This window comes from Embiotoca jacksoni, unplaced genomic scaffold (genome assembly GCF_022577435.1).
Source record: "Embiotoca jacksoni isolate LCO1_2020_lvr unplaced genomic scaffold, fEmbJac1.0.p SCAF_14, whole genome shotgun sequence".
NCBI lineage: Eukaryota > Metazoa > Chordata > Actinopteri > Embiotocidae > Embiotoca > Embiotoca jacksoni.
The window spans coordinates 3,685,840-3,711,845 of NW_027185274.1; the positions used below are offsets into that span (position 1 = coordinate 3,685,840).

The 26,006-nt window shown below is 41.7% G+C and overlaps 1 protein-coding gene across 1 annotated transcript in view; it reads right to left on the reverse strand.

Annotated features, from left to right (window-relative positions):
- Positions 1-1,119: 1,119 nt before the first annotated feature.
- Positions 1,120-26,006, reverse strand: part of LOC138197039 (gap junction delta-2 protein) — a 30,206-nt gene continuing 5,319 nt past the window's right edge. Inside the window, exon 2 of the mRNA XM_069147501.1 lies at positions 1,120-8,783. Coding sequence (XP_069003602.1) covers positions 7,934-8,783 — 850 coding nt within the window. The 3' untranslated portion in view covers positions 1,120-7,933. The remainder of the gene's footprint in view (positions 8,784-26,006) is intronic.

Genomic DNA, 26,006 nt, shown 5'->3' on the forward strand with positions numbered 1-26,006 from the left:
TGAGGTGCAGACCCCCTGAACCATGAACTAAGGTCCTTTTTCCACTAACATGCAGCTGTGCTGATGAATGGCAAAGCTCACAGGGTGATTTAACAGATACCGGGTGTATTGATCCATGTGGGACGAAAGCAGTTTCAGATAATGGCCGTGGTGTTTCAGATGATAGTGGTGGTAATGGATATGATGATCAGGGAAGAAGAGTGGTGGCTGTGGTGGGTCATGATGAGGACGAGGAGTAATAATAGCAATGATGAAGGCTGATGTGGCTATGTGGATGGCTTCAGTCTTGGATTTTGGCAGAAGGAAGATGACGATGTGTGTGACTGCATGCCAACGGAAGTGAAGGTGATGTGAAAGGATAAGGAGACAATAACGATGAGGATGATGATGGTGAACATGAATCCTGTGCATGTGTGTGTGTTTCAGGAAGTGACGCTGAGCAGCAAGCCATCTGTCGGCAGATTAATCCTGGCTGTGCTTAGAGATATTACCGGCTGGCTTATCGCCGTGGCAACAAGCCTTCAATCCCAGTCCAGCGCAGCCATCATGTGACCTTGCTGAGGAAGGTGGATGGGGGTTGGACACACGCACACGGCTGTACGCACACAAACACACACAGGTTTACAAATATGGCGCATACATTCATAAATCCCATTTTTCTGAATGTACACATGCTGTTACATGTACATGAACTGTGCACTCAATGGGAGGGAGACACACACACACACACACACACACACACACACAAACACAAAGGCACATACATGCCTCCTATCCTCTCATGATCTAAAAGTTTTAATCCCGCTGAAAGGTTTGAGTGTCATTCATTGAGTTCAGAAATGTTATTACAACTACCAGCTGCGCTGCACACAACTCGCTACAGATATGGTCTGCTATATATAGACCTGTATCAATATGAATTGTGGCCACCTTGGTTTGCTTTCCTTCACAGCACAAAATGCTTTTTTATTTCCTAAATCCCATCATTCCCACCCACTCACGTTTTCCACACACACACACACTGTACAGGAAACAACACAATCTCAAACCCACAAATGCACGAACACACTCGCTTATAGGTCATAAATCAGCAGGCACGAGGCCAGTTCAGGCTTGATGTAACATTCAAGGTTTTATTCAGTCTTTACATACAGTACACCAGTCAAAAATATACAGTGGACCTTCAACAAAGGTCCGTCACGTACATCATCAAATCTGCACTCAGTAACGACAGATTTTCCAATGAAGGTTACAAAGCGTGAGCGTGTTTGAGTGTGTCGTTCTTCTTTTCAGTCCATGTTTTTACCTCCATACAGATGACTATAGAAGCTACGCTGAAGAATGACAAGTTCCTAGGGCTAAAATCTTTAACTATTTTCTCTTTTAGAGCCCCTAAAAATGTATCACCACTACTGGATGCCAAATATTGGCCACATTTGACATTGCTCCCCCACTCCCCTGACACCATTCATCCCTCTCACTGTTGCATCTGGTTTATCAGACAGTTTACAGACACATGTCATGACATCAAGGTGATCTGGTCTGAGTTGCTGGTCTCAAGAAGGAGTGGAAATGTGAGGTATGTTATTCCTCTGCTCATAATCTCCCTCTCTTCCACTCTACAAATCTTTAGTGGATTTTCAGATAAGCAAACTGAAGCTGTTTCGGGTCATAATCTCACATCCATGAGCGCGTTTGCCAGTAGGTGGTGGCAGTGCTGGTGAGAGAGAGGGAGATGCACGGCGGCTATTTGGTCAAATCCGGATGTTGGTTTAAACTCCACTCTGCCTGTATCTGCCACTCAGCGTAATTAGATGAAGTAATCACAACTGATATCATGGCAGATTAGCGAGAGGCTGAGAGGTCCACTCCTGGACCCTGAAATGGTCATAATCTAGCAACAGCAGCACCAGTATCATACAGGGCTGGACGGGTGAGGGGGGGAGCTTTATATATATTTAAAGGAGCTTTATATCTTACATCTCTCTCATTCAGTTAAACAAAGTAAAAGCTTTTCATTTGAAACAAGATTTAAAATTTTTAATTTAAATGCAAAAACACTTTCAATGCCTAACTGACTGCATATGAATGTGATTAATCTTGGCTCTTGAATGCACATTGTACTCTTTCAAAATAATGTGCCTGGTGAAGTTAGAATTTTTTTTTTTTTTTTTTTTTTTCAAACTATGGCTTTTTAGTTTGTAATAAGTAAGAAGAATGAGTAAGAAGCCCTTGAATACAGACTGCAAAAGGGGCGTTTTTCAAAACGTATTCAGTGGCCACCAGCTGGCCCATTGGACTGGCTACATAATGTGATTACTAAATGAATCTAAGGGCCTTCTGGCGGCAGAATAAAGACTAATGTTTTGGTTCAGTGGGCTCTATGTTAATGATTGAACAGCTCAACTATGTGCTGCATTCCTGAGGACTCAAATTGTTTGCTACTGTTCTGCAGTGCAGCGTTTCATGAATATCACTACCTGCTTTAGGCTTTATGCAGACCCATTTAATAGTAACAGTCAAGAGTTACAGCTTGATTTTTTTTTTTTTAAGGAGACCTTTTAAGGAGTGCTACATGACCTGTGGTGTGTGGGCAGTAGTGCGCTGGACAGAAGGGAATGTACGTGAGTAAATGTTTTTGGTAAAGAGTCCAATCCCAGTAGCACCAACAGGTAAATAATCAAGCTTGAGAGCAGTTTTTCTTGGGTGGGCTTTACAGTACAAGATTAGATGGTAAATGGAAAGTATGCTGACGGTTTCTATGAGTGTTAACGTAGCAACAGCTTGGTGTAAAAAATCAGCATTGTTTTCTTTCCTGAGTCTGCTGGCAGTGTACTGAACCCCAATAAGATGTGAGCTTCACTGAGGATTGAAACGTTGTGAATTGTAGGTTAATTCGACATTGTGCTGGGGGCTAAACCCTGGAATGTTGTGGCGTCTGACATCTAACGCTTGTTTTTTCTGTCTACCCCGTGTTTTACACTAGATCTTTTGAGTTTACATATCAAAACATCTTCTATGACTGATTATAAAGGTATATATTTATGTGCAAATTTCTTAAAATAGAAGAGTAACTGTTTGTAGTGGTTTTCAAAATCTTTTGGGAATTAAAATGTAATAGCTAATCATAACATCACTGAGTTGGTATTGTCTGCCTGGCTCTGTACCGTCTGAAGAACTGGGTTCTAAATATACACACTTGGCATCAAGACATAACAGCTTCACTCCATAGTTTGGACTAAAAAAAAGTCTTTCTTTGAAGATTCTGTCGAAGAAAACATAGAAACATGCTTATTCTAGCCATTACACATGCAGTTAAAAAAAATCTTTGAAAATTATTCAAATTTTGCATATCACTTTGGCAAGGGAGGAGATATGACATTTTTTTTTCTGCTAGTCTTATATTTTAACACTCTACCCTTGATTTTACACGTTAAAAAACTTTTTTTTTGTTCCTTTACATAAAAAAACACCTTTCTTTTTTGATATGTCACTGCACAAAAAGAGCAACAGACAACAAAATGAATCCACAACTCAAAAATATAAGCAAATGAGAAAAACAAAGTTGCATAATTCATTTCACATTGACAAATAGAAAAGCAGACTGTGGAGAGTGGTGGACTGTTGGAAGAACCGGGGCCTCCTTTTACTTTGGAAAATGGGGGACCCACTAACTGCAGGAGTCGTGAGTCAATAGAGGATGCTGGACACATGTAAACCGAAGATAACAAGGACAATTGTATGGCCCTCTGCATCCTCACACTGTGTGTGTGTGTGTGTGTGTGTGTGTGTGTGTGTGTGTGTGTGTGTGTGTGTGTGTGTGCGTGCGTGCGTGCGTGTGTGTGTGTGTGTGTGTGTGTGTGTGTGTGTGTGTGTGTGTGTGTTGTGTTGTGTTGTGTTGTGTTGTTTGTGTGTGTTTGTGTTTCTGACCTGAATGAAACTAGACAGACAGCCAGAATCCAAAAAACACAAAACTAAACAACCTGCTGTTCCTACATTCAGATTTACTTGTTTTTTTTTCATTCATTAAAAATAGTACTCACACCAGCATTGAACTGTGCTGTCTGGAGATTAGATCAGTGCAGCACAGCAGTGTCTCTCAGCGGGAACCTCATATAGTACAGGACATTGGCTTGGCTTTTAAGCCCAAGGTCAGCATTTAAGCTTTCGCTAGAAGCACACGCTCACAGTACGTAAGGGCTAGCCAAGGGGTTGCTCAACCTCTATTATTAGGCATTCTGGCATGCCCTGTCAGTATGTTTGGCCTTCCTAGTCCATACAGTAGACCGCACCGATCCCACTGAGTCCCATCTACAACCTCAAAGGAGACTAAATTTGGGGATAATCACCTGTAAGAATCCCAGAGATTATGACAGTGGTAGTGAATGGAGGGAGGCTTGGGGGTCTTTTCTTGTGCTACATCAGCTGTTACTGCAGCTCAAAGACCAACTGTAGCTCTGGCTACGGTGTGTTTATGGTGTTGAGTCTCACACTGCCATGTTACGTCAGGGTATTTCCGGAGCATTAATGGTGTCTGATGACACATATTTAGACAGAGAGAATGAAGAATGGAACAATTTTACATGTGCTTGTGATTTTTTTTTGTTGTTGTTTATGAGTTTGTATAAAATGCACTAAAAAGATTGAAAATATTCAAAAAATTGGGTTTTTAAGTTGCTTAAATTGTTGGTGAGAAAATGTCTCCTATCTCCTTTTTTAATTTAACAGCAATATGAACATCTTCTAACAGAGAGAGTCTGAAAATGTGTGCTGCTATCCATATATTTAAAAGTCCCATATTTTACACTTTTCTGGTATTTTAATTTTTTGATCTCCATAAGAAAACATTTTTGTGGTTTAAAGTGTCAAAGACCATTGCAATATAGGTTAACGTTTCCTCTCTTCAACTTCTCTCTGGAGCTCTACCAAAAACAGACTGTTTTGTGTCTGTGTCTTTCAGAAGCATTGATATCAATAACCCTCTCTTCTGATTGGCTGAGTCTTTTCTGAGTGACACACACCCACACATATTCTTTGGTTTTGTAGCTTGCCAACTCTCCGACAGAATGATCGCTCTGTGTTTTCTTCTGTAGAAAAGGTTCAACGTTTTTTGAAAGGTGGGCTGTGCTGAAGGCGAACATCTGACATGAGAGTGAGTTTGTGACATCACAAAACTACACAAGTCCACACGGTCTTTCCAAACGGTTACACAGTACATTTCTCAATGGACTGAGGGTTTTGACACTGTCACAGTATATATATATATATATATATATATATATATGTAGCACCTGGACCTGCTTTATGAGAAATGGAAATCTGAATTGATTCAATATGGGACCTTTAAACGATGTGGCTGCCTTTTCACACCCTTAAGTTTGGCTGTTCGGATCAGGTGCTAACACTTTTGATTTCAGGTGTGGTCAGATTTCCTGCTGCACTTTACATTTCCAGCAATTAATAGTGCAGCACAGGGGCAGAGGATTAAGTACGGTAGCTACAATATGCCATAACATGTCTACCATTTGGTGTATCACAAAAGTAGAGTGAGAAAGTAACCTTAGTGCTCGCCAAAATGTGGCAATGAGAAGCTACTGCAGTGTTGAGCTGCAAAAGGCCATTCAGTGTGCAGATTCTCAGTTGATAATCTACAGTAAATGTCAGGGCTGAAACACAGAGCTCTGATTTGCATATTCATACCGGATTTAAGAATTATTTTTAATCAGTTAGTTGATAACTGATCATTTTACTGAACGCTTCTATATCTTGTCGTGAACTGCTTTGTGATTGTGTGTGCTTGTCTGAGTCACCTGAGCCTCCTCCCCACAGAGTCACAGGACGACATCATGCTGGTCGAATGACTTTCTGTGTGTCCATGTGAGTTTACAGCATGTAATCCACTGAACTGTCCTTATATCTGGTTTTGTCAGCTCACAGTCTGTTGGCTCCATGTTTTAAATTATGCACTTGTTCATGTCTGTGTGTGTCCACAAACACAGCCTCTATCCCACCAAGAGTTCCTTCAGTCCGCCACTCACCCACTCGTCAGCAGTAATCAAGGTGCAAACAATTCTCCGTCATCTTGATCTTTTTCTGTTTCTTTCATGTCATTATCTTACGATGCATGCATGCTGAAATCCAGTCAGGAAAGTAATACAAAATGAAAGCCACTGAGATTCAAAAACACAACTGTCGCTAAGGTGCAACTGCTCATCAGTTACACAGCTTGATCATTCAAGAAACACCGCGTCGTGTAAACATGCCTCTATCAAATGGCTCACAGGCCGTATCTGCTCGAAGCTGTGCAGCTGACTTTGAAGAAAACCAAGGCTCTCTGTAGGAAACACGTACAGATGTGGTGTTTTGCTGCATTTTGTATGTTAAGTAGTAGTTGCATGTAAGCTGTCTCTAAAGAGCTGCAAATAAAAAGTGAAAAAAAAAAAATCAGCTGCACATCTTCAAAGCGTTTCATAACAAAGTTCACAAACTCGTCCCTTCCCACCCCATACATGTCATGAATCAGTTCCATCAGTGAGAAATGCTTTAAACTAAACAAAAATGAAAAAAAAAAAAAAAGACAGACAGTTTATACATTTGAAAAAACAGCAACATGATTCCCCCACCAACCCGCCCGCAAAGATAAATAAATCTATTTGGATATACTCTAAATGGATAAATAATATTACCATGATATACTCTATGTAACTTTTCAACAATAATTAAATATCTTAAGGATGGCACCATTGCTTTCTCAAAAAAAGAAGTCATAATTCATGGTGATGTATTTTATAAAATTTGTTTAAAGATGTAATAAAGTGATCTGTTCCTCCTCCACAGGCTCTCCATCTCGTTTCCTTCTGTTTCTCCTTTGTCTCTTAGCACACAAAAACACTGGAGGGAGGGAAATTTGGTTTGTGCTTTAGGAGAGACTGACGTTAACCGGCTGTTTGTCCCTTTGTTCATTAGTTCCTCTCCAAAGTTTACGCAGCAGGAGAGCAGTGACGGTCATTAATGTCAGTCGAAGCTGCCGGGGTCTACATGGCTGCCAGCCGCGGAGCACAGAGAGCAAGAGACGGGGGGGAGGAGAGTAAAAGTGTTTATGGTACTCGCTGTGTTTGTGTTAAAATCATCTTTTGCCAAGAGACAAAACATAAACATCGTCAGTCTTTTTCTTTTGGTTTTGGCTTGTGACGATGTTCCAGCAGAGGCAAGACACACTGTTCAGAGGCAGCTCTTTTCTCTCCCGGCTCCCAGAGCGTGATGTCTCCCCCTTCGACTCGCCCTCACTCCCAAACTTGCCTTCGTTCTCCAGAGTCTGTCATGGCTTTGACAGTTCTTCCGTTCCTCTTTTAATGATGTTGCTGCTCATCCTCCTTGTCCCATCCCCTATCCTGTCCTCCCTTGTTCACTGAGGCTGACACTGTCCAGAAGAAAAGCACCATGGGAAGCATCAAACACCGTCGTCGTCTTCCATTATCCCCAAAGAACACAAAACAGCCTCTCATCTGCTCTCTTACACTCTTCTTTTCATCTCCAGTTCTTCCCTCTCGAGCCCCATGAGAATTTAAATCTTCCCATTACAAGGAACGAGGGGCAGGGGAGAAGGTAATTAGTTAAAAAAGACAAAAGTATAAAATGGCAGTTGGAATATCTCCCCATGAGATCAAAATGTTTTAATTATGTTCATTTGCGGAACAAAACTTTTTGCCCTCTTACGCTTTGTATAATTACCTTCCTCCTCTACCCTCTCATGGCTCTCGAAGTTGGCGAGCTGGAGGTTTGTGTTTTTTTACATTCTGCTTCTTTCCATCATCACAGAGGACAGGTCATCTTGTTTGAGCTCCACACCATCTTCATTAAATTAAAATCATAATTAATTAATTTTCTCCCTTGCACATTCACCCCACCCCTCCTCTTTATCTTCTCTTCATCGTCAGACGTAGGCTGATTCGCTGGACTGTGTGCGACCCAGGTTGGGCGGCTGGGACAGATGCGCCATGTCCTTCTTCCTGATCTCACAGATTGACTTCCGGCGGGCCTGGACGCCCCTGATGGCGGCCTTGATCTTGCGCCAGCCCAGGTGGTTGAGCTCGGCCAAGTTGAGCACCACGCAGATGCCGCTCACCGCGAACATGAACACCAGGAAGACCGTTTTTTCCGTGGGCCGGGACACGTAGCACTCCACCTCCTTCAGGCATGGGTAGCGGTCGCACTCAAAAATCCCAGGCACGCTGAAGCCGTAAAGGAAGTATTGGCCTGCCAGGAAGCCAATTTCCAGTGCGTTCCTGAACACCACCTGAATGATGTAAAAGCGGGAGATCCCTTCTTGCCGGCGAACCTTGGAGCTCTTCCCGTGGGTGAGGCCCCGCGGGGCGTTGGGGATCTCTTTCACCTCCAGGCAGTCCGGTTCTTCTTTCCCTCCTCCGCCATCGCCACCATGCTGAACTAGAATTCCATTTATGTTGCGGAGCTTTCGCGCCCCTTCCCTTCCCCCGTAGTCCCTCTCCATTATGGGATAGAGAAAAGAGTAGCGCCGGTCTTTCTGCTTGGCCGACTGGTGGACAGAGTAGGTGATGAAGCAGAGGCTGGGCGTGCACACCAGTATGATCTGGAAGACCCAGTAGCGGATGTGGGAAATGGGGAAGGCTTTGTCATAGCAGGCCTGGTTGCAGCCCGGCTGCAGAGTGTTACAGATGAACATGGTCTGCTCATCCTCGTACACCGTCTCCCCAACGATGGCCACGATCAGGATGCGAAAGATCACTACGACTGTCAACAAGATCCTAAAGGAGAAACAGAGAAATGAATGGAGTCAATACGGTCAAAGATATACAGTGATTTACTTTATTATATACATTATGAGAAGCCCTTCCCAGCAGAGGCTCTACACATGTACCGAGTATGAGAGGACATCGGGAGAACGCAAGAGAGGTTGAAGAGACAAGTGAGATGGTAAAAGATTAAATGAAATGTACAGCACAAACAATGTCAATGTAAAGGTTTGTATCATCAACTTTGAAAAGTGCAAAATACAACAATATGTAGTGTTGAAAAATATCAGTGTGCCAAAGTACTCTCTGTAGGTCTTCTATTATCCTTTTTATAAGCAAACGTCCAAAGGTCCAGTCACACCACAATTTAAGACAGTGAAAGTTTTTCATTGTGATTTAATAGAATTGCCAGGAGGATTTATGGCTCAAAGTAAATTTGCTAAATATTTTGTGTCAAGTCCACAAGTACATTCTTTGACACCAATTCACACAATAGCAAGCCGTCATAACAGTCCTGACCTTAAAAGGAAGAGAATCTATTAAGTTTTATTTTACGCCCTCTGTTGAAGTATAAACTGCTCCACTTAACAGGGACGTATAAAGGTCAAAATAAATGTTCTGATTGAACTGTGGGATTATTGTTGCTTAATAAACTAACATGCTTCATAGGCCAGTTACCAATCTTGTTATTGTTGTTTGTTAGCAAGCTAATAACTGAGCTAACTGGTCTGCTGGTGAACTGAAAGTTATATAATAAAGCTAGCTGGCTCAGGGAGCTTTTTCCCCTCTTTAATTAAAATGAAATTATGCACATTCCACATATATATGTACAACTATATAGACTGTATTGAACTAGACTGGAGGTCAGAGTTAAAAAAAAAGAAAAAAAAGAAAAAGGAATTACACTTGCCTTTAAAGCTGTGTTTAAAATGTGCTAAATAATTAGGAAGGAAATACAAGAGGAATCTGATAAGAGACACAAAGTATGGATGAAAAAAGTCTGAAATTAGGTCGAGAGGAGGGATTTAAATGTGAGATCATTGCAGGGGGCTTAAGGAAGGTCTGTGAACTCCTTAATCTGAAAGGGAGAAGTCACAGAGACAGAGAGAAGAGGGAAAAACTGTACGAATGAGACAGAGGGACATTGTGTCACCGTCACTGTTCCTCCTATAAGAAACCAGAGAAAACGAGTGCTCCACATCTCATCTATCAGCCAGAGATAAACACTCCAGAAGAAGAACAGTTATGAGTGGAGCCGCGATGTGTCGTCAGCCCTCATAACTCTCTTACTGGTGATGCAAGACCAAGTACGTGTGTTTGGTGAGGCTGTTTACAAGTGAAAAGAGGTGATGACATATCTCTGTCTAATTTTAGTGTCATCTGCATCATCAGGCCCAGTAAGCATGGCAACTGCAGTCTAGATTCACTTAAATTGGAGCTGGGATTGATTTTTGACAATATCCAAACACACACACAAATACACTCTTCCTGTGCTTTCCATAGCAACAGGTGATACTGTGGTGAGCCTTGCTGGCAGATTAGGTGCTATTTCTGTGTCGGGTGTGGTAAGAGAAAGAAATTATTGTTGCTGAAATGGGTTGACTTTAATTCAGTCTGTGTGTGTGTGTGTGTGTGTGTGTGTGTGTGTGTGTGCGTGCGTGCGTGCAGGCAGGCATGTATTGCTATCGTGTGGACTAATTTTGGTTAAAAAAAACATTTATGAGGACAAACACACTTTGTAAGGACATTTAGGCTGGTCCTCACTACTTTGAAGTGCAATTTGAGGGTTAAAACTTGGTTTGAGGTTCACGGTTCAAATTTGGTTAGGGTCAGGGTGGAGGTTAGGCACTTGTTGTGATGGTTAAGGTTAGGGTAAGGGGCTAGGCAATGCATTATGTCAATGAGTGTTCTCACAAATATAGAGAAACACGCGCGTGTGTGTGTGTGTGTGTGTCTGTGCTAACTGAGCACATGCTTACGTGTGCTGACTTGGCATGTCTGTACACTTAGTGAGTTATGTTAGACACACACAATAGATGGACTACAGTTTTGTTTTCCTCCCTCTGTTCTGTTTTACTTTCTTGCAGACATCTTTCTCTTTATTCTTTTCTTACTGTGTTCATCCCTCATTTATTTTTCAGCTCTTAGACCAAGAAGGAATAGACAGCATGATTTTCAGTGTGTACGAGCCAGCCGGGTGTCTCGCACCGTAATATGTGACTAAACTAAGTCTGTAACAAGACAGCCCAACATTACCGTTAATTAGTTGATTGATTGTTGCGTTGTAGTTTAATCCCACAGAAATGAAGCAGTTCGGACCGAGTTCTGCGCAAGATCCCCACTTATTACAATTTATATTAATAATCTCATAAATAACTGATAAATCACCTTCATTACTTCACGTGAACCCAGAGGACACGCCATTACAGCAGCCCATCAAAACCTGACCTCATTAGATTTATCGTGGATTTATGGGTTTGTGTGCATACAAGTCAATAGATTGTGACATAAAAATAGCCTTAGAGGCAGTGCTGAGGGGGCAGTACTGTATGAAGCTTCACTAGAAGCAGTTGGTGTATTTTAGACTTTAGTAGCGCGCTGTAACTCCTCCATTTTCGCATGTTGGTGTCATTACAGAAGAGGTTCCCTGTAAAAGTCACTCTTCTGCCTACTTTCTACACAGCTCAAGTGGGAATAAAAGAGGTCACACTGATATGAATATTCAAATGTTACTGCATATCTAATAAACCAAGAGCAAGAGGGGACGACGTGACACTCTGCTCCTTGATCATAAAAATAAAATAAAGGAGACTGTCTCTAAAGTGAGACATCTGTGCGATTCATAAGACACACTACTTCTTTCCAAAAACTGATTTGATATTAGTATCAGGCATTTTCTCTCTCTTTGCCCACAGAAATCAGTGGCTTTTTACAGTAAACTAGCAAACACCTGGGTTCATATTACATCACCTCCAGTTACGCAACATTACAGCTCGAGACATAACGGTCCTGTCATATTTGAAGAGTGAATATTTATAACAGAGGCAGTATGTGTAAAATACCAAATGCCTCAAACAGATACATCCAACATGTCTTTAGATTTAGAGCATGGCTCCGCCAGCCTATTCCTCGCAGTGGTCATTTACTGCCATGGAGAGTCTTGAGTTTACAGCTTGATGGGTTTCAGTGCACACATCATATGGTGGTTAGTGCTGATTGGTTAAATGCTGCTCCTACAGTTTGAAAAATTAACCCGAGGTCTACACTCATTAGGATTCAATGAGTGAAAACGCTCGTCAATGGAGCGTGGACATGAAAGGGGGTAGCATATGTTGTTATTGAAAACAGTGCTTCATGAAGACAGATACTGTGCATCACTAAAGTATTGTCTGTTTTACAGTGAAATCAAACTTTTGTTAAATAGACTTGCTGGTTTGTTTACTGCAGCATTTGGCTTAAAGTTTGATTGTGTATTCTTATTATTTCAGTAGATAAAAGGTTAAATGAAGAGAAGTGGGCAACAATGTGGGCTTCTCAAATTTATCCAAATAATTAGAAGATCTGTTTATCGGGACAGTGTTGAGCGGACAGTGAATCCAGGAGCAGGCCCACTGAACCTTAGGCACTGCCAGATTATCATTAGATGGCATTTGGGTGTGTGGAGGGTAATCTACCAATCGCACAGTGGTTTTTCCAGTCTTGTGTGGCACAGATGTGGAGCTGAAGGGCAGAGTTAATCCTTTCCAGTCGGACAGCGTGCGATTCACATGTACCGTGTACCTCTCGTCAAAAACGGTAGGTCATCAGCGATGGCCTCCAAAATGAAACAGTAAAAGACTTATTGCCAATCCACCCACCTGTGATCAGATGGGATGTGGAGGGGGAGGAAGAAAAGAATAAATGCAAAAAAATAAAAAAAATAAAAAATGCTTTTGCCCTTGTAGTGACTCCATTAAGGAGCTTAGTGAGCAGAGAATCCACAATACCAGAGTGTATTGCACTAAATGTGCACACAAACACACAAACATGTATACGTGCAGCCACACACACACACACACACACACACACACACACACGCACGTATCCATGCAACAAAGCACCATCCAGACAGTGAGCGGGGGAACTGCTTAAAACTAACAGTGCTAACAGAAGACATCAAATCGCTGTAGAAGATGAATTAGTTCCAGACAGGGATAAAAAGATTATGAAAGTCACCAAAAAACACAGTGTGGCTCAGACATCTTCCCCTTAAATTAAAAGAGAAACCTGCCAGTGCCGGGACGGAGCGCGAGCGATAGAGGGGGGTTAGTAAGGAAAACCAGCAATGGAGAAAAATCTCATCATAGAGAATGAATTATATAATAGCTTCCACACGCAAACCCAGTTCTGTAATCTGTGGCAGGGCCAAGGGAGGATTCTTGCATTAGTTTTTTTTAGTTTTTTTTTAGTTTTTTTTTAATGCCATCGAATAGCTTTAGATTATCGTACCCCACGCAGCAGCCCCCACCTGTTTTTTCTCCCCTCTCAAGAGCATCTTTATTTCTTTTATTTTTTTTCTTGATTTAATTTGCTCTCCCGGGGATCCTGCTCTGGCCCTTCCACTCTCTCCGTGACCACCTCCCCTCTGTCAGGAATAATCTCCAGATTGTGTCTGTAGTTTTCTATGAAAAGCATTGTTTCTCTGCAAATAGTCTCAAGAGGCTTTTAAATAGGCGATGGTTTCAGAAATAGAAAACACCTCAAAAAAGTCCATCCGATGCACTCACTTACTGCCTCTGAATATTCTTATGGAAATGTGCGAACCGCCAAATTATGCAGAACTATTTACACTAGATTTGTGTTGTGCTGCTGAATTAATTAGTAAAATAGTTTTATCATTAAAGATGCCAAAAAATGTGCTGGTTTCAGCCTCTCAAATGCTTTATATTGTTAACCAAAAGCATATTTACTGTAAACAATGCAGCAAGGTAGAATATGTGTGAAAGCTATGACAACATATTCAGCACGTACTGTATCTCATCATGCTCACACCCTCTGTTCCCAGCAGACAGTGTTTGTTGTACTTTTTGAATAATATGGTAATTATGCAAAAACATTATGCCAACTCTATAACGCCTCCTCTCTTCACAGCAATTGTGAGTGCCTGACCTGCCATATTTTTTCCACTTTCTCCTCCTCATTATCTGGCAATGGACACAGCACAAAGCTCTTATTACGGTCGTGCAGTTAATTGTGGAAAATTAAACATGTACATTAACGTGGAAGAAATAATCACAGTTTCGGCATCTGACAGGCAAAAATCCGGCTCCATCTGCCCACTCCATATGCACGCACACAGAATGCTGTTGCTGCCCCAGCGGACTGTGTTATTCAACTTCCAGAGAAAATCAAAATGCAATTCACAGTGTAGCATACAAATAGAAGTGGAGGTGAGGTTGGAGTTGTGTGTAGCACAGTGTGTCGACCTGGAGCTGCAGTTTTAAGGGTAATGAGGCAAAGCGTATGAAAAAAGTACACCTTTTTTCGTGTTGCAGGATTTATGGAGAGGCATTCTGGAGCACTAAAAAGTAGAGTGTGTTGTATAAGACAGGAACAAAGGTTAAAACGGGCATAAAATAGAAATATCACTAAATTCAGGCTGAATGAGAAGGTGAGGAGGAGAAATCAAACCGGTATAAGCCAAAAGTGAGTGGTTTAATGAGGAAGAGGTGGCAAAGGATGGAGAATAATTGGCTCAAGGGATCGATAAGGAGGATGAGATTGTAGGTTGGAAGATGTGGCACTGGAGGAGGAGGAGGAGGAGGAAAGTGGAGGAAGAGCAGCCATGGTTCCTTTACCCAGAAACTCAGCACACCCCCCCCCCCCTTCCCTCCCTTTAATCTCCCCTCCAAGTCAATTTCCCTCTGCTAGTTACCACGGCAACAGGCGAGGGGCAGAAAACGAAGGGAGATGAAGGGAGAGAAAGTGTGCCGACTAGAAGCCAAGTCAACTAAAGAACGGTACGTTTCTGCAGTGGAGGGGAGCAGATTTGTTGCAGCCGTTAGAGATGGCTTAGGTGCCTCGGAGAGCTGGATGCCGGTTTACTCGATGCAAAAAAAGCCCGAAGAAGAGTTCACGGAAACAGCAAATGATGCCAGTGAGGCAAAACAAATTATGCTGTGTTGAAGTTTTGTTGAGAAAATATTTCAGTAACAAGAAGCAGAACATATTGACCTCCTTTAAGGGGGGGAAAAAACGTGTTTAAAAGCAAGCCAAGAAGAAAAGAGGAAGAAAATAGATTATTTCAAAAATGGATACGTGGTCCATAAATTAAATTTCTGTTTAAAAGTCAGCTCCGTTTGTGAGGCTGAGGAGTCGGATAGCTGCTCTGGGTTGTGGTGTAAACAAGCTTTTCTCTGCACCGCTCCCCTACCCCGTCTCCCCTTACACTCCCGTCCCCACCGCCGCTCTGTTTCTACTATTAATTAAACTTCTAACGTGAGTTTCTTTAATCTACCCTTCAGATTTTCTGTCACTGAAATATTCACCAATCAGCCTCCCACGTTTCACCACCTCAGACGCGTGCGCCCCTCACTTCGCCTGATAATCAGCATTAATTGCTGTTTCACTCCAAGTGAAGAGATCTGAAACCGGGTTCGCTTCTCTGCTGTGGTTACACACCAAATTGAGTTTCACAAAGTGTGCAGTTCACCTATTTTTACAGAGGTTAGCAGACCACGCGAGCACAATACACGATGGGAATGTGCTGCCAACGTCAGTTGGCCGTGCCTTTGAAAAAAATGTGAAAGTAAATAAGCTCGGGTCAGTTTTACCTTTTACAGGACAGACTTGACTATGATTTTCTCATCATTTCAAAATTATTTAATCCTGCAGACAAACAGAAACGAGAAGGGAAACAGAGAACTGGCACTGACTTTAGTTCTGCTATATAAAGAATAAAAGAATAAAATGATAAAATGTATATGTGCTTAGTTTGGAAACATTAAATGAACCTATGCTAGAAGGAGAAAGTTTGAGAAACATCATCCCACGTTTTTATGTCTTTCTGTCAGGGGCGTCGAATCACAGAAGAATCATCACTTCGTAAATTTGTTTGTCTCGTCAGCAGTGCTTTAGGAAACTCCCTCCATCTCTTTGTTTACTGCGACCTTTGTCCTGCCTCTCCTCTCCTTATTTCTATTTCCCCTCTTAAGGTTTTGAGTTTCTGCCTCTCCTGTGTGTCTTCAGGGCTTCACTCGGTAACCTGCATGCAACGTACCAGCAATGCTGACAAATGCTATCCTGTCACCTCAAATATGGACGGACACTTGTCATACTCTCTCTCTCAGTCTTTGTGTTCCTGTTCCAAGGTTTATCAATAGCTCGTAGCTCACGGCAGGTCATCTGGCGACCAGCTGGATCCAGCCTCACACAGGAGCCCTCACACGCACACGCACACGCACACACACACACACACACACACACACACACACACACACACACACACACACACACACACACACACACACACACACACACGTATAGCCAGAAGGGGTGTTCCGGTGCTCCAGGCCAGTGACAGAAGGGTTGAGGGGGCTGCTCCCTCCCCTGCTGACAGACCTTTACCCTGCACAGCCACCCACCTCCAAACACACACATGTACATGTACACTCACACACATGCAGACATTCAAAAATATGGCTCAGATGCTGAGACCACTATAACAAACATACACTGTACAGTGTATGCATTGATTACTCAGAAAGACAGCATGAGTCCTGCAGAATAAGGACACCTCTCCATGCACATGTGCACACGCACACATTTTAATCAGACACGCAAACAAACACACACACAAACACACACACAAACACACACTCTTCCAGCTGTTGCAGGGCAGCAGAAAGCCGATTGTGTCTGACATTGCCGGTTCCATCATCTCTGGAGATGATGAAGATACATTTCTATCATACCAACCAGTAATAATGGTTTTACCATCGTCTACCGTGGGAGCCTTTGCTCTGCAATCAGCTGCCTTCAGAGTCCCTCAGGTTCACCGAGTCTGTAAGCGACATTATGCACCGCTGCTGCTTATTTGGCTAAATATTCCACAAGCAGCATACACCAATCACTGGAGGAAACATCATATGCAGCGATGTAACTAAATCCATGTACTCCAAATTAAATTTTGAGGTACTTGTATGATGCTACTTTATACTTGTGTTTCACAGATTTATGTAATGGAACTTTGTTTTGTTTTCTGCCCCACTCTCTACCTCCACACTGATGTAGCAGTAATAATCTATTCATATAAAATATAATAGTATATCAGTCACAGGGGCCAAGAAAAAAAGGATTTTAAGTACATTGAGACTGAAGTGGAGGTTTTATAAGTAGGAATTTTAATTTTTAAAACGTATTTAAAAATAGAGGTACAAGTGCCTTAATCAACACAGAATGTGGTTGGATGAGAATTGACAGGCGATACTGTAGATAAATAATTATACATACTGTAAGTAAAATTACCTTTTTTTTTCCATTATTATGTTGTTTTCTTTACAAAGATGATGTTGCCTTGAATATAGGAGCACGTAGGTACAGATGCAGCTGTGTATTCATCAGCTTTATGCACTGTATGGACTACTGTATATCTCTGTTGTAATAATAAGGTGGTTGGCGACAACATTTATTAAGATATACCATAGATTAATGTGTGTAATCCCGTGTCTGTAAACTGCTAAAATGAAAATTTAGTAACAGTATGTTCTAATACTGTTAACTTATCCATCCATCTCAGTCTTGTTTGCTCTCTCACAGACTCACACAGACAATGGTATTTAAATGTTGTTTTCATGAACTGGCTAGCCCCGGAGATAAATGGATGGAGATCATAGCCCTACTAAGGCTGACAATAATTACAATTTTAATGTTCACATACACATACACACACGTATATGCACATGAACAGGCTGTGCAAATGTCCGATGTATTTTTGTGTGGTTATATAAATGAGGATAATGAAATGCTACAAACCCATTAGGAAATATTTTCCTGCAGTCTCACTGAAAAAAATATTTCTGTTTTACATATAGAAAAGATTGAGTGTATTCTATTTCCCAGTCACAGGTACATACGTGCACTGTATGCAAGGGTCTCCATGACGGTAATGATGATGGCAGTTACCTTGGTAACAGATTAGGCGATCAAGAAAGAGTGAAACAGGTGAACGTGACATTAGAAATAGATTTTCTAAAATCTACTGTGAGCGATTATTCACAGTCTATCCACTGCAAGAATGCTGGGGGGAAAAAAAAAAGTGACATGAGTGGTCACCACGGCAACAGACCAGCCAGTGAGAGCATTGTGGATTTTAGGTGTAGTTTGTAAGGTCGTAATGGAGGGGTGAGGCATAAGCAGGAGAAAGAGCAGCAGGGAAGAGGAAGAGAGCGAATGCGTGGGTGGGAAAGGACAGCGGGGAGGGAAATACAGAAAGAAAAAAAAAGAGAGAAATGATGGCCGTAATCCGGATTAAATCAGTGGGTTTTGGACAATCCCGAGCTTGGGCCGTCAGGTCCATGCCAAACTCCCCACCCACCGCGGCTCTCCCGTGCCAAACCACAACCCAAATCAGCCGCTCTGGCACATGCAGGGAGCCTCCATGACACACAAGCAGACAGCACATGGCCATCCAGGGAACATCCCAAACACACTAAAACAAAAATACTCCTTTACCTATTTTTACACAGTAATCCTAACCTTCCATAGTGGCTTTTGTGGAGTTCCCTAAGACATGGTTTACATTTCCCATAATGGGTATCTAATGTTCAATTTATACACTGAAATCTTGATGTCTGGTTCTCCTATTTACAACTTTTTAACACTGACAGTAAACATCACATCTAATTGTTTATTCATATCTGCTTTCTTTTCTTTTGCTGCATAAGCATGTCATGGAAATATTACGTTGAAGAAAGCTTCATTCGCGTCTTTGGTCAATGGATCTTCAGTGTTGCATTTAAATGTGTATTTAATCAGTTTTCCCTGTTGAGAAAGATACATGTATGATTAAATGTGGTTTTACAAATACAATGGGGAGTTTCTGTGAGCGGGGTCTCAACTCATGAATTTAAGAGTATTCCAGACGCTCCTCCTGAATCCTGGCGGTTTAAAACTCAGCTAACGTTTAATGTACAATAACTGTCCAATCAATCAGATTATTGACAGATTAAATTATAGTGTTTGTGCAATTTTTACACGACTGATCCTTTCTTCTCTCTTTTCTTCCTCATCAATTGGTCTACACAGTAGCTGAGCTAACATGTAGAAGTTTAACTCCCCAATTTAAAGCCAAAACAGGAAAGAAGTCCTTAAAGAGTCTAGAAATGAGAACATCTCCAATGCCATGTTCATGTTTTTAGGGCGTCTGCTGGGGGAAATCGTGATCAAAAGCTCCAGAGCAGCTATTCAATGGATGAGGTGATGTAATTGTTTTGCCAACCAGTTTGAGTCTAGGTTTTAGGTAGACCGACCATTACACTATTTGATATTCCAGCAAACTGACTGCTGTAAAAATATATGTTATTGGTGAATGCAGATTCACATTCCCAAAATGCCTTTTGGGAGATACAGTTTTCTCCAGTAAAAAGCAGCACGAGTCCTGCTGCTGTCATCCTACAGGTTGTGAAGTCTAAATTTATCCACATCACTGCTCTGTCTGCTAAGTACCTTTTTAATAACTGGCTACGAGAGCGGTGTGAATGCAGCATATTGCCGAGAGTCGAGTGCGCTCCCTGCAGCTCGCTTCATTGATTAGCTGAAGAATGTGCAAATGGCTTTGTGTGTGTGTGGTGAGGTGTGAATGCATTGTCACACCCTATCTGGTTGCTCATATGATCAGCTGCAAACATGTGGGACTGTGACAGGTTTGGCAAAATGCATGCGTGTGTGAGAAAGCGTGTCTACGTGTACGTTTCTGCTCCTGAGTAATGAGTAAATATAGCAACCACGCTGCCAGTTCGCTTACGCACATGTTCATATATTTGGATGACCATCTGGTTATGAGATGCACGCGCATGTATGTATGTATGTATGTATGTGTGTGTGTGTGTGTGTGTGTGTGAGGAGGCAGTGAATCAGATGGCTTCGTACAGTATTTTAGTCCTGGCGGAGACGGTGTGTGTCTTAGCAAGGTGTAAGGTGTGTGCACTCTTGCATCCTATCCATGCTGAGTCAATCGCACGATGCAGAAGCTGATACTGCCTCTAAGGAAGAGTCATCACGAATACACGCACACTCAGACGTGCTCAAAGAGATGAGCGTGCCACCGTCTAAGTGACTCTAATACTCTCACCTTGTTCATTAGAGACCTCGGTAAAGTGTCAAGATGGAGCCAGTAATGGGAGCTGTGGTGGGTCAGGGGTAAAGAGGAGGAGTCAATGTCAGAAGAGCATCCTTTTCATCTTCAAAGAGCGAGATGGAGGGAGATAAAGTGTAGAGGCAGAATAATAAAGAAAACAAAAAGGATACACGGGGGGGTGTAGAGCAGCGGTGTTATCTGAACTTCAGCAGACGAACACAATGATCAATCAAACGGGATGAGAACATCAGCTTTACGAAGGCTACATCGAAATGCTGTTAGTCATGTGTAATAAAAGCAGATTGTACAAACAAGACAGTAATCTCACAAAGCTCACAGAAATAGACCCAACAGAGAAAACTTCAAACGCCGCAGCGTTGCTTTGTACCAAACAAAGATCAAAGATGGCTATTTGTTTTAATTTTATCCCTCATGTTTTATGTAACTTGGTTTATTTCTGTTTCTGCCATTTTTATTTTTTTTATTACACCACTGATCAAAGTCTAGTTTAGAGTCTTAAGGACATTTCTTTACCATTAAATGACAGCCTCTGTCACAAGTCACAAGAAGAGGTCCCAAATGCACAAGAGACAGAGGCCAGAAATAAAAGGCGAGCTTTAGTTATAAAAAGCTGATAGACAGTTACATAAACAGAAGGAGCTGGCAAAATCCAAACACCGGGGAACAAACAGAAGTCTGAAAACCATTAAAAAAAAAACAACCTCTGTCATAGGGATTACTGTGGAAAAGTGGTGATCTCGCAGGGAACAACTATGACACAGGACGATCTGGCAGCTGAAAAGAGGAGAGCTGGGGCTATTTATACACACAGGGGCGGATTGGCTGATGAGACGCAGGTGGGTATGAAAACTGGCAGGAAAACACACAAAGACCAAAACACATGGGGTAAGTGCTCACAAAAGAAAACAGGAAATAAACTAAACTAAAAAGGCAGAACCAGGTGGACAGACTCACTGTGTTTTGTTTGCATTGTGTGCAGTTGCACCCTTTACACATTACATATTGTCCCATGGCCCGACAAGAGTCCACTGCTCCACTCTTATCGAATGTTAAAATGTTTCCAAGGAACACGTAAACACAACCGTGACCTTATTAAAATAGAACATTACATGTAAGATACAGCAGCTGGAGAAAAGCCACTCTGATTTAAGGGCCTGTTTAGAGTTTACAAAATAGCTTTCTAAGGCAGGAGATATATTTGCCTATATTATCCTCAGGAATTAACGCAGTGCATTACCAATGTTGCATTATACACATAACCAGTGTAAGAGTGGTTTAGGGGCAGTATTGAGATGTGACTGACAAAACTAAACGGAAGTAAGTACAAGATTATTAAGAACGTGCACGGCGGAAAATACTGTAAAATGGAGTACGGACGGTGCTGATGACGTTTTTTTGTCCCCTTGTGATCTCAGAATAAACAAAGTCGTGACCCCTTTGATTGTTACCATGATTATTGTTTACATCAAGTTATCTGGGTGTTCTAATTATATCATTGTCTCTCTGGTCTGCCTTCTATTGGAGTTCTGCAGTAACCTGCAGAGCACATAAGCAAGTGACGTCCACAATGTAAACGGTTGTCAACACGAACGCGTGGTTCTAAAGCAAGTATGTCTTCGGCCCTGAAAGATGAGGAGAAATATTCTCTCATCTGCTGAATCAAAAACTGAAGTATTCGGGCAGAACTATATCTGGCAAACACCCGGCGCTGCTCGTCATGCGGCTAACGCTAACACCACAGTGAAGCATGGTGGTGGTAGCATCATTGCTGTGGTGGTACTTCTCGGCAGTATAGGAACAGGGAAACTCATCAGAATAGAGAGATGGATGACTGCAGCCAAATATAGAGAGAGCCTTGAAGAGTCCAGCAACCTGAGACTGGGGCGACAGTTCACCTTTCAGCATGACAATGGACCAAAGATAACGCGGGAGTGGCTTCAGGACAAGTCTGACTGTCCTTGAGTGGCCCAGTCAACACCCACACTTGAGAACCCCTGAGAACATCTGTGGACAGACACAATCCAATCGGATGGAGCTTTACAGACTCTGCCAGGAAGAACAGGATAAACTGCCCAAATCCAGATGTTCAAAGCCTGCCGAGACTTACCCAAGAAGACCCTAGGCTGTAAGGGGCTTCTACAAAATACTGAATTAAAGGTCAGAATAATTTTATAAAGGACAGATTTCAGTTTTTGAACCTTAATATATTAATATTATAATATTATTATTATTATTATTATTATTATTATTATTATTATTATATATTAGCAAGCATTTCTAGAAACATGTTTTCACTTTGTTGTTATTATGGCTTGTGTGTAGATTTATGGAAAAAAAATATCAACCTTTTTCATTTAAGTGTAAATTTACAACACTTTGTATACTGTACTAATGTCACCAGGTTTGTTTTCTCAGTTTGGGCACCAGACTTGAAATTTAATTCAGGCATGTGTTACAAACTAGAGGTGTGAGATTTAAAAAAATGTGGGCTTTTATTTGCAACCTTACAGTTTATATCAATGTTGTGTCTCCAGCCACCCAATGTTATGTGAAAAAGGGCACAAGAAAGACAACGTATGGAGTAGCATCGCTGTCAGGATACTGAGTAGTTTATGTAGTTTACTTTGGGATGTAGAAGAGTTGACAGGAAGCAGACAACAGTGTCGCAGCAGGTTCGGCTAGCAAAACAAAATCTCCTCTTCTTTTATTGAGTGAGGAGGAGTAATCATCATCACTGGATGATAATGAAGACGTAGTTTTTTTTCTGAAGAATGACCTGACGTTTATTAAAAAAAAATTTTTTTAAATTCTTTTGCATTTTTTTCAAAAATGTTTAGGGGCAATTTTTTGAATTGTTTTCAATTCGTAGGCCATTATTTTACATTTTCGCGTTGTTAAATCTTCACTCCCCTGGTGTGTAAAGGCTTTTACACAAACACACAAAATCTAAAATTTACCACTGAGAAAAGTTCATCAACTTCCCTTTTCAATAATCCAAAGTCACGTTAAAATGTGACATGTTAGCACTTTGATGTTACTCATTCAGATAGTATGAAATCAACATGCAGAGATGTAAAATGTGTCTCAGATAAATAATTTATCATGCCACTGTTGGCAATCGTGTGGCGAAGAGTGCAGGGACTTCTTTTCATGTTGGGATGTTCAAGTATTGATTGAACACAGTGGATCCTGGCAGGTGACATTTATCCCTGAGTTTCAAATGTGATCACACGAGTTTAAACGCACCAGCAGTGACACCTTTTTCAAACCTGGCTCTGCTTTTAGCTACATTTTGTAAAAATAAAAATAAAAAAAAATTAGAGCCAACAGCTTGATCACTGGGATGGATTCACAGTCATAAGTCACATTTAGCTGAAACTAATGGCTGTGAGGGAAACTTGAGAAGGTATGGGTCTAAAAAGCAATTGACTAAAAGGCAATTATAGCAGCACTGGAGTAAAAATCAAAGCCAACCAACATAATTTAAATATTTTATAGCAAATGGTGTGAGTGGTTATCCCAGATAATAAGAATACTTTGTAAATGATGAGAAGGCTCAATAACCCTTGCAGGTGAATATTTTCGCAGGGTTGCTTTCCTGAGTTTGTGTGCTTGAGGTAATGTCCTAGTTGAACCAACCCCCCGGTGTCATTCTAACACCGACCTGCTCTGTCCTCCAGCAAGGTGCTAACACTAAACCTATAAGCCATGCTGAGTCACCATGCTGGAGACAGCTTCTCCCTGAGGTCCTGCAAGGTGAAATCTGTCTGAACCCTGACCCCTTCGCCTACTCTAATATCCTTCTTTATCCATTCATACTTTATTCATTCATATCCATGTTATTGTTATTCTTTTGACCTCAAGAGCTTTTTATCACCTGCTTAATCATGCAACACAGCATCTACAGTGTTGATGTAGATGTTAAAAGTGATTGGCAGCTTTAGGATGAGGATGGAGGTTTAACTCCTGACATAATGTCTGATGAGGACGCACATTTACAGTACAATGGGAGCTTAATCGATTAATCCATCAGCATGTAAACACCAGATCAACCCTGAGCTGACCTGGCATATGTGGACTGTGAGGATGATGAGCAGGAGAAGGAAGCAGCTGAGACGCATTGGGAGAATGTGGGGAGGAAATATATATGAGGTGTTAGCAGAAAGAAATGAGAACACAAGCTGCATAATTATGTGCAGTTGCTCTCTCTTTCTCCTCCAGCTACAACTCTGCTTCTCCAGCGGTCCCGGTGGAGGCTGGTTGTACTCCTCCAATCATGCAAAGACTGCAAGCAGCAACAGAGCAGCACTTTCTTCCTCCTGGGGCTCACTTCCAGGATCGTTGTATCTCTAGTAGCGCAGCCATAGCTGATCAATCCCACTATCAGCATCTTCAGTCATGAACTTATCCTTTGGCTTTACAATGATATAGGTTGTACTGTAGGTTTTATCAGCAGGTGGCTGCTGTGCATTAGTTATAACAGTCTGAGATGCAGCAGGACTGACATGAATCTGCCTCCCCTCGGTGATGTGGAAGGAGGAAGTGTGAAAGAAGAGACACTGAGGGATGGAGTGAATAAATGTTAGAGGTCTCACTTGGCCCTGTGTAAGTGTTGTTTTTAACAATCTGACAAGAGAATCTGCTGCAGGCGAGGCGATATCATAGCATCTTCCCTTCTCCTCTGCAATACATTTGCTGGATAAGCCTAATTCTGTGCAAACAAAATCAGCCGCCACCTCCGCGGGGGTTGTGAGTGCTCCACGGGGATTTTTCTAAATAAAAGCTTGATGATCTAAAGGTCATGCTACGACAGAGCTGTAACTTGTCACCAAACACAGACACACTGAGTCGCATGTAAACACAACAATGTTGGTTTTGGTGTATTTGTAGCATTGTGTTAATGGCTGCCTGTGGCATACACGGATATATGCACACACGTTTTCCTAGATGGATGAACTGTGCCTCCTGAGTGACAACGCTCATTTGACTCTGGGGAGCCATGTCGAGGAGTCACACTGAGCGAGGTGGCCTGTGTCAAGAGTGAGGCGCAAAGCTTCCGTCAAAACACGTACGCTCTTGATCACCTGCTGAAAAGCTTACATGTGCAGAGGCATGCTGAGATACAAGCAAACCTCACAGCATCTCTTAAATCTCAGGGATTACACCTACTGCTGCGAATGAAGTTCAGCTGCAAGGACTACTTCAAGTTCACATCAACAAAGTAGTTTTAAAGCCTCAATATGATTCAAACAGAGTGATTGTAAAATTATGTAACAGCATCTAAAAAAAAACTCTCTGATGGTGCAATTGCACAGGCTTGCATCAGTAATTTTTACCAATATTTAACATCATCTTTTGTGTGCACAACCACCTTGTTTCCATCCTCGGACATCAAACACTGTCATTTTGTTAAAGCTCTCTACGTAGTTAGCTTTAGGAAAAGATTATGGTTTGGGCTCAAAGAAGTACGTCACTTACGAAGGAATGTCAAGTACATTATTTAAGCATTTATGCATGCTGAGTACATTTTTTTCGTGGAGTCGGTCTCTTCAGTGAAAGACCTGCATTTGATCCATCCATCCTCCATCCCTTAACTCAACTTTTCATACTACCTCACCAGATTTCCTTCTTCAAACTGGGGAGTTACTTCACCGACACCAAGGAGCATTTTGTTCGTATCTCTGTGATGCCGGCGGCTTTCACAAAACGTCAGTATTTGACAGCATCAAAATGAGAACGGGCTGGAACAGCAAAGTGCAACGTCATAAATGTTTCAAATCTTCAAAAGTAGAAACTATGAATGAAAACTCTAAATACTTTTGCCTTTAGACATAATTGTATTGGCACAACTATAAGAGCATAGTTTTTTGGAAACTATG